At 43.0% G+C, this 9,933-nt stretch overlaps 1 protein-coding gene across 1 annotated transcript in view; it reads right to left on the bottom strand.

Annotated features, from left to right (window-relative positions):
- Positions 1-661: 661 nt before the first annotated feature.
- SELENON (selenoprotein N) overlaps positions 662-9,933 on the bottom strand; it is a 94,230-nt gene continuing 84,958 nt past the window's right edge. Inside the window, exons 7-12 of the mRNA XM_063312605.1 lie at positions 9,334-9,415; positions 6,729-6,911; positions 4,853-4,958; positions 3,837-3,949; positions 3,467-3,568; positions 662-1,561 (exon numbers count right to left, since the gene is read on the bottom strand). Of these exons, the coding sequence (XP_063168675.1) occupies positions 1,391-1,561; positions 3,467-3,568; positions 3,837-3,949; positions 4,853-4,958; positions 6,729-6,911; positions 9,334-9,415 (757 nt within the window). The 3' untranslated portion in view covers positions 662-1,390. The remainder of the gene's footprint in view (positions 1,562-3,466; positions 3,569-3,836; positions 3,950-4,852; positions 4,959-6,728; positions 6,912-9,333; positions 9,416-9,933) is intronic.

Genomic DNA, 9,933 nt, shown 5'->3' with positions numbered 1-9,933 from the left:
CAATGTTAAATTCCTGTGATTGGGGGATCTCTCTTTGTGACAGAAAACATTAGTAAGCACTTCCAAATGCTTGATGTTGGAGAGCATGTGATCTCTGGGAAAGCAGTTCACATATTGTATGTGCTTTACGCAGTGCAAGATTTTCTTGAGGTGGTGGCAAAGGTCAATAAATGGAGGATTCGGGACTAAATCTGGCTCCAGAGGAATAGACAGGGAGAGTTTGGAGGGTTTGATGGCCTGAGGTAATGTTTGTGGATGAGACTACAGCTCCCAGAATTCTCAGCCAAGAGGGTATTGTCCTGGGAACTATTTTTGAAGCACCTTGGAGGGTAATAAGTTGAGGAACTCTGGTTTAAGGGAGTTAAAGGAAGATCCACGTAACAGCATCAAACAAAGGGATCCTGCAAGCATCAGCAAGTGACACACATACAGCTAGTCCTCGACTTGCAACCGCAATCGGGACAGGAACTTCTGTTGCTAAGCAAGGCAGTTGTTAAGTGAGTCATGCCCAGTTTTACATTTTTGCTGTGGTTGTTCAGCGAATCACCAGTCATTAAGTGAATCACATGGTTGTTAAGTGAATCCAGCTTCCCCCATTGACTTTGTCAGAAGCTGGCTGGGAAGGTTGCAAATGGTGATCATGTGCCCCTGGGATGCTGCAACCATTGTAAATACTGTATATGCCAGTTGCCAAGCACCTGAATTTTGATCACGTGATTGCAGGGATGCTGCAACCATCAGAAGTGTAAGAACCAGTCATAAGTCCCTTTTCCCAGCACCGTGGTAACTTCGAACAGCTGCTAAATGAATGGCTGTAAATCGAGGACTACCTGTATACAGGTCCTGCCTGGTGTTTCTGAATTTCAAGATACATATGACTTCCTGAGGTCCTCTGACACCAAAGAGCACTTTGCAACGTAAGAATTCTAAAGTGTAAAGCTGTGACTATATGCTATAGATTCAGGATCCTGGAAGGGACTAGTCTGATGCAGGAATGGTGGCACCCCATTCAGGAGGCAACACGCCAGGTTTTAACTGAGAACTGTGCCAAAGGAGTCAGAAATTTGACCTGCTGGTACCACACCGCAGCCTCAGAATCAGTCTCCCCACTTTGCACCACACTGTCTCCCAAGCTTGACCTCCTGCAGCTTGACAGCTAGTTTCAGAGTAACCCCACAATTTACCTCTGAGAGAGAGAACCGGGCAGCTTCCTGAACATTCAGGTATCAGACCTTCATACTGCCAAGGAACACTTCCTGCTTTGGAGAGTTTTCATTTACATAGAACTATTTGCTTAACAGTACTGGGTTAGGCCTGAGTCTGGGAACCCAAGACGTAAGGACTGTTATCGTGTTTGATCAGCATGAGGGCGTCTGCTGGCTTTTTGATGTTAGGGCTGCAGGAATGGTTTTGCCTTCTGAAGTCCTTCCTTCAAGAACTGGAGGTAAGTTGCTGTTGAGGGGTCTTCAAAACCAGAGGAGAAACTAAAGATGCTGCTCTCAATTTCTTCAGGCTTCATAGAAGTAATATCCAGGAAATAGTTGGCATTAATGTGGTGAACCTGCAAAACAAACCAAGGAAATGGGTCCAACCGCCTGAGGATGATTCTTGTTTCCCCCCCCGCAGCCACGGAAGGTGAGGGAGGCCGAGGGCTGCCTTGCTTGGATCTATCTGATCAGAAAGGAGGCATTCTGCCATTCAAATCTGGCGGATGATGCTTTGCCTTTAAAAACAGTGGCCAATGCCAGATTTTAAGTGATGCAGTCTAAAGCAGTGTTTCTCAGCCTTGGCAACTTGAAGATGTGTGGACTTCAACTCCCAGAATACCCCAGCCAGCATGGCTAGTTGGGGAATTCTGGGAGTTGGTCCATACAGCTTAAAAGTTGCCAAGATTGAGAAATATCGGTCTAAAGGAAAGTTAGAGAACAGTGGTCAGTTAGTGGTTGTTAAACACATACAATTTTAGGCACTGCCCCATGGCAATGACAAGGTGGGTCTGCTTTCATATATTAGAGTAAGCTATTTTAAGATCAGTTGTTCCATCCTCTCTGTTGATGAGGAAAGATAGTTAGCCTAATGAACAGAGTGATACTGCTCATACTGGCTGGAACTGCTCTGTTACAAGACCATGTAGATCCTAGATTGAATCTGATACTTAATATTATCCAATAATTGTCAGGTCAATAAATTGTGTGTTTCTCTTTGTAGGTTTATTCTGTACTACAAGATTATGGTGTGCATGCATGTAGCAGAAGTGTCCACAGGGGGTTCAAAAAAGTCAAGACGATGGCCACAATCAAAGCTCTGCCCTTTTTAATGCACAGTATGACACATACAAAGGGGTGGGGCTTTGATCATGTGGCCAAGGCTGCCATCTTGACTTTTTTACCCTTCCCCCATGGATGTCCCTGGTGCATGGATATATTTATCTATATACAACTCTCGTGTCCATAACCTTCAACTGGGTGAAATGGTGCATCATAGGGCAAAACGTTTTCAACCAAGGTACCTCAAATGGGGTAACTTACAGAATACATCCAAAGTCCAGGGCCCAGTGACTCCCATGGATTAGAAATCTGGCAAATTTTATAAAACATTTTATGACATAAAAATTATCATAAAACATTTTATGACTTCATTAAAAATTTCCAAAACATTGGTGAACTCCCAACGTTTGACGGTGCTATACAGTTTAACACTGGCTACTTTCAAGGCAGACGCATCTCTCCCTGAATTTTTAAGGACTTTTCCAATACATTAGAAGCTCTGCCATTGTTGAAGGCACTGAGGAATCTGGTAAGGAAATATCTCTGAATCGATGATCCAACGGGTCACGGGTTGTCTAGCAGATACTATTTGCATATATATTCATACAGTTCAATCTCCCATGCATGACCAAACATCTACCTTTTTGCTGCTGTTAATAATATCTAGAGTCATAATAGTAAATATTCTAATACATCTTTAATTTGAAATGGATGTTTCCGTGAATATTTGTGATAGATCTTCCCTGCTTCAAGCTGGAGTTCTGTGAATGTTTCAGCTAATTTCCCCACTTGAATCCACCCCAATGCTTAAGTGGTTCTGAGTGTGTGTGCGCCATGCCTCTGCCCAAGAACTTGCCATTTTCATGTCCACTAAGAGCATGTGCAGATATTTTTGAAGACAAGCAACTTTTACCACCCTAGAGATGCTTTGTAAATCCTGATTTCAGAGCCCTTGGAACAGAAAGAACAACAATTAGAAAATATTCTTCCTGTGCTTTAGTGCTGCAGGAACACTGCATTGCTCCAAATGATTTGATTGTGGCTCAGAGATGGAGAACTGTACAAGAGAGGTTCAGTTCTTATTGCAAGTAAGTCAGAGCAAAGCAACTACAGTATTATTCCAAAAGATTCCATGGTTTAGAAAAATACAAGACAGACAAGAAGTGATTGAAAAGATCCAACAGAGTGGAGAATCTTACCACGGTGCCATTGGGCAGGCAGATCATAATCTCCACAGGAAAGTTATACTTTTCAAGATGCAGGTCTGCAAGTTTGCTGTTGATCTTGTCCTCCCGTCTACCCTGTGGAAAAGATGTTCACATGTAACATTTCTTATGCTAGTAAGGTGCCCTTCATTGGGTTCAAATAGAAACAAATCTTAGTCAAAAATGAGATTAAAGTCTACATTTGCATCAAGATCTAAAAAACCATGAAAGGCTATTGCAGATTATTATAGTATTTCCTAATTGTTTGCTTCTTGTTTATTCTGGTGCACCATATTGTCTTCCAGATGTTGTTCAAGCTACCCATCCCATCTCGTCCTACTCTTGAATTTAAGTAGAAGCTTACTTGTAAATCTTCCAGCTCCTTCACCAATGACCAGGTACTGATGAAACTCTCATTCAGGAATGCGAGGATGGGCGAACTTTCCAGGACTGTTTCCCGGAGAGTTCGCCCTGAACCTGTCAAAGAGGAGGAACAAAAGAGGTTAGCAAAATCTTTAGATGAACATATGACCATTTAGGAGCAGATTTCTGAATCTCCAGGTTAAATGGTAATAATCGGTCCCCACTTATCACTTCCATCTCCTGGAATATCTATTATGTTGGTCCTGCTGCAAACCCACTGGCTTGGGTATTTAAGAGCTCAAGAATCTAGGAGTGAGTGGGCATAGTCAGAAGGCCCCTAGGCGAGGTTCTTTATATGCCCGGTAGGGGGATGGCATTCAGATTGCCTTAATGCAAGTCATTCTGAATTGGCTTAGTTGGGCAGTTTGGAGCCAAGTCAGGATCATACCAGGGCTTGGCGTTCAGTATTATATTAGTGGCTTCCAAGAGAAGCAGAAAGGAGGCAGTAGAAGTAGATGAGAGATAATACGCAGACTGAGTTAAAACATAATGCTTTGCCAAAATGTGGTTTGTTTTTTAATTGCTTGAAAGTATGCCCTTCTATCCTTGCATCTCCTTTTCCTACCTCTATTCACATCTTTTACATCATGCCTGGTCTCAATTTACCCTGTAGGCTCCTCAGACCAGTGCTTCCTTTTGCTCAATATAAGCACATCAGACTAAAGCCTAGACTCATACATACAGCATCTCATTGAGATTTTATGTAAGATCAACCTAGCACAAGATCCTTAACAAATAAAAGCACCTTTATAGAGGCCTTGCAAAATGTGGGTTTCATAAGCTATTGAGTTAAAAGTTGGGCTATTGAAACAACAAACAGATTACGCTTAGCTCAAATGCTATTAATATTCTCACTAACCACCTCTAGCATTTCTATCTTGAGGAGGGGGAAAAGATACCTTGGACTTCCTGATAAACTCCTTTTAAAAACACCCCAGTGTCAAATTCAGCCCTTACCTCAGCATGACTGATCATCCAGGGCGCCCCACAAGAGTATGGAATGAACAAGTTTACCCTCAGACTCAGCTCGTTCAAAAGCTTGAGTAAAGGGAAAGTAGGACACCTGAAAACAAAATGAGGAACTCAATGCACCCATAATTTGGGATGTCTGGCTCATCTATTAGTTGTTACGAATGCTAAAATGTTAAGTCTTCTGTTCTTTAAAGTATATTCGAAATACAGACATACAGAACGTTCCCGATTGGCCACAGTGCCCTATATAATACACAACTGGGGGAAAAAAGGGCTTTCCTCATATAATGCAGTAAGTTCCCCCAAGCTACAGAACATCTGAGATAAGTCACACCAGCTGTCTTATGCGCCGTTTCTGTTTCTGAGCAAGGGTTTTACGGCTGAACTCTTTTGTGATGTCTTCCTCCTCCAATCAGGGCTATGACAAAAATCACATCTCCAAAGCTGTTGATTGACGCTTATTTGCATTTCAAAGGGAGCTTCCTTTGAACAATGAAGACAGCATCTTCAGGGAGGAGACTTTTTTTCCCAAGACCACAGATGAGAGAGAGAGCCCCTGAGGTTGCATAGGCTTCACTTGCTCCACTACTTAAAGGGAAAGATACCTTTGAATCAAACTCAGCTCCTGGGAACATTCAGTGTTTTCTTGGCAGCAGTGCATAACTTACTTTATCGGTGCCTTTTTCTGGGATCTTTCTCAACTTCCCATCTTAGCCCACAATCATGGTATTTTCCTTGTGGTTTCCTGTTCAGGTACTAACTAGTCCCAATCCTGCTTCTAAATGCAGGTAAGGCAGGTTAGGTGTCGAGAAGGTGGCTATTTACATAACTGCTCGAATGTCAATTATGTTCTCGCAAGTAATATTAAGCAGGAAGTCAGATATTTCCAGTTAACCAGAGATCTGGCATTACACACAAACCTGTAAGTTGGCCAATCTTGCTATTATCAGCTTTCTTACAGGAAATCCAATCTTCTTAAGACAAGCATGCAAAACTGTGCCCTGTAGGATCCTATTATCTTCTCTGCAATCCTTAGGACTCCTCTTGAGTGAGTGGGGCCAAAACTGGCAGCCCTTTGTGTGTGCTTGGGGGTTGGGGTGTGTGTTAAAGGGTAACGAGGGTACCTAAGCCTTGCAGAGACTTCCGGTGCCCATTTCACCCCTTACAAATCCCAACCACACCCCAAAATCAGGTCCTGGCCCACCCACTTTTGAACTGCTCCATCTATCTGGCACAAAGCCTGATGTAGTCCTTGAGCCAAAAGAACTTGCGTTCTCTCGTCTTAAGAGCCAAGCACACACAAATGTCTTAAAATGACTGAATTTTTCAAGTTCCCCCAGCTTTCATTTTAACTTCTTTTTCTCCCAGTCTTTTTCTAGTTCAGTGGAGGGACAGCTCTGTCTGTTACTGGATAATACTGAATACTTCAGGCTATAAATTCACTCAATCTTTCAAGTTCCTGAGTTACACACAGCCTTTGTGTTCCCTGCTGATAAGAAGCTCTTAGAAATATTTCTATCACTTGCCTCTTTCAAAATGGCATCAGGGACTTAAGATAAGGGGAAGGAGGGACGATGCAGCCAATTAGAGCTCCAGCTATACTAAGAGATCCCAATTCCACTGGGACTTCAACCAGTATTTCCAAGCATGTATCAAAAAATGTACTATGTATTTATTTAACCTATCTGAGTTTTGGATAAAACAGCTGCTTGTTTTGTCAGCAGGTTATCAAATGCAAAGCCAACTCACTTTCACAAGCACTAAATTGGCCTGCATAGGTGTATTAGTTTAACTGTCCCTCCTTGGAGCATCGGCTTAATTATTTAATCACATTTAAGGGGATGTCTGGCTCTTTTCATACTTTCTTAAATGGATACATGACCACTTCCAGTTTCCCAGATGCTTCTTCCCAGCTTATTTCTCTCTGCCAGGAAATCTCTTCAAATATAAACTGAATGGGTTCTCCTTCTCTGCTGTCAATCACGTTCCCATTTTCATCATGAATCACTGAAGGGGTGGATGGCCCCAGTGACTCCAGCTCCATCTGCAACACAACAGGGACATAAGACACTTTCAGGATATCGAAACGGACCGTATGAAAACGAATTTCCCACAAATCTGTGCTGCACATTCTCTCCTCTCCTAGACCAGTTTCTCTCACCATCGTTCTCTAGATACGTTGGACCTTAAGTTCCACGATCCCCAACCAAAGCCCAGGCTGGGTGGAAAATTATGGGAGTTGAAATCCAACACATAAGGTGGTATTAGGTTGGAGGGAGCTGGGATGGTACTTGGTGCAATGAAAAAGATTTTGGTTGCATTTGTCTATCACCGCAACTGGAAGCTTGTTCCAGTGAAGCTGATTTTATTCTGAACATTTATTTGATTTACATAGCATCCCATCTCCACAAGAGATGACAAAGAAAGCATTATAATAAGACAACAATGATGAAGTGACAAAATAAATAACTACTATTTGTCAGTCCAGCATTGATAATGATGTTCCTCTCTGTGTCCCAACTGTGAAGGAGGCCTGGTTGATGGAGGCAACAGAAAGGGTCTTTTGGGGGCTGCATCTAAACTATAAAACTCCTTGCCTCTGACAGCCTTTCAGTGGTTGGCAAAGACATTTATATATCGGCTAGAAACCAGGAGGCTGTGAGCTCTAGTCCTGCCTTAGGCAGGAAAGCCGGCTGGGTGACCTTGGGCCAGTCCCTCTCTCTCAGCCCAAGAGCCAATCAGGCGTGGTACGAGAGTTCTAGTCCCGCCTTGGGCACGAGAGCCGACTGGGTGCCCTTGGGCCAGTCCCTCCCTCTCAGCCCAACTCACCTCACAGGGTTGCTGTTGTGGGGAAAATAGAAGGAAGGAGTATTTGGTATGTTCACTGCCTTGAATTTATGAAAATAATAAAGGCAGGATAGAAAATAAATAAAATAAAATAAAATAAAATAAATAAAAATATAAACCTTACTTGATGTTTCATTTTAGCTCTATGTCTGTCTGTTTTTGCCCTCTGTCTTTATATTTGCAACTGTACTTGAGACTTACCATAATTACAATTTTTGTTCCATCTCAAGAGGCTACTGCCTTTAGGGAGCACGTGCAGCACAGATGAAAAGTGAAAGCAGATCAGCGATTTGGAAGCTCAAAACATGGGCTGGTTAAATTAAGCTAGGAAATTAACCTGCCTCTCTATATGAAACCAGTGGGAGAGGACATCCTTCACTTTGGAGCGAGGCATCATCACTCTACTGATGATACTCCCTTCTATATCCCCATCCCAGGCTGGATTGGAAATGCCATGGAGATCCTTATCTGGAATCTGGAGACTGCAAGGGACTGATTGGGACAAAATAAACTTATAGTGAATCCCAGCAAAATAGGGATATTGTTTATCTCAAAATAACTTGGCTTGATTCTGGGGATAGGTCTGGATAGGATTGCACTTCCCCTTAAGGAATGGGGCTATAACTTGGGGGTTCTCCTGGACTTACAGCTCCTGTTAGAGCATCAGATGAAGACCTTGCCAAAGGAGGCTTTGTCCAATTTAGGCTGGGGCACCAGTTGCAAGCCTTCCTGGTCTGGGAAGCCTGGGAGATGGTGACTCAGGCCTTTATTGCTATGCATTTAGATTACTGCAACACACTTGATATGGGTCTCCCTTTGAAGATGACTCAAAAGTTATAGCTGCAGCTTTAGATACAGAATGCAATGGCCAAGCTGCTGGCAGGGGAGACCCACAATTATAACATAGTGCCAGTACCTTGGCCACCAATAGGTTTCCAAGCCAATTTGAAGTCCTGGTTTTAACCTAAGAAGCCCAACATGGTACTCCTCTAGGTTACCTTAGGGGCCATGTCCTCCCAATAGATTTTCCCATCCTGTAAGTTTAACTTAGGAAGGGATGCTTCAAGTCCCAATCCCTGAAGAGGTATGGGAAACATGGACCCAACGGATGGCCTTCTCTGTTATGGTCCTGCTGTTTCGGAACAACATGCCCCTGAAGGTGCACCTGACCCTCTTGGCATTGACCTTCTGCAGGATGATTTCATTGACTGGGCTTCTGAAGCTCAGTGATGAGGTTGGGCTGCCGCATTTGGCTGTGATTTTATTTTGCGTGTTAGTATTTTATATGCGTTAGGTCAGGTAAAGACTTAGAAAATGCATTCACAAAACATGATAGCTTGATTCCTAGGGCAACCCAGCCCATTTGAATGACTTATGATTTAATGTATTTCACAAACCCAGAACATGGGTTATTTCAGTAGCTACACTAAACACAAGTCTAAATGCAGCCACTATGTGACAGCTGGAACAGAACTCTCCAATTTCTTAAGCAGCATTTTCTGGAAAGGCGGGCGAGACTATATTGGAAAAGACTGAGTGTTCTCACTGTTAACTGAAAAAGAGCAAGCAAGAAGCTCTATACGTATACACGGAGGATTAGTCCACGTAAGATTACAGACCTGAGGTAAGTATCCTATATCCACCTCCATGTTGCTGCTTTCTAATGCACCGTATAGCCATTCCATGTCTACATTGAGAGACCTGATGAAAAAAAATGGCATCATTAGAAATGTGAAAGCTGCATTCGACAAGACCAGCAGCTTTCATTCATATGAAACAGGGTATACATGAGAAAGAGGGCTGTTACCAGACACAGCATTCAGAAGTGTATGGAATACACTGACACTCTTGTTAAATAAACTGTTGAAACTTGCCTGAAACACTAACAGCCACGTGGATATTCCAGAATCCTATCCCTTCCCAAGCTTCATCTTCTCTTGGCAAAATGTCAGTGCCAAAGCACATGCTCTACAGACAGAAGGTTCCAGGCTCATCTCCTGGCATCCCCAGGTGGGACTGGAAACATTCTTGCCTGACACTAGACAGCACCATCGCCAGTGCGGATAAGACCACTCAGTTGCCTGACCAGTTGCCACATGCTGCAATAATGCAGCTTATTTGAGTCTGGCTTAGCACACAGTATACATTCAGCCACTGTGTCTTTTTAAAAAAAAAACACGACGACATAAACTATAGGTTAGTCACTATGAGGCAGTGAA

The sequence above is a fragment of the Candoia aspera genome, chromosome 10, assembly GCF_035149785.1.
Source record: "Candoia aspera isolate rCanAsp1 chromosome 10, rCanAsp1.hap2, whole genome shotgun sequence".
NCBI lineage: Eukaryota > Metazoa > Chordata > Lepidosauria > Squamata > Boidae > Candoia > Candoia aspera.
The sequence above is the reverse complement of the archived record's forward strand: the minus strand, read 5'-3'. Positions and strand labels throughout refer to the sequence as shown.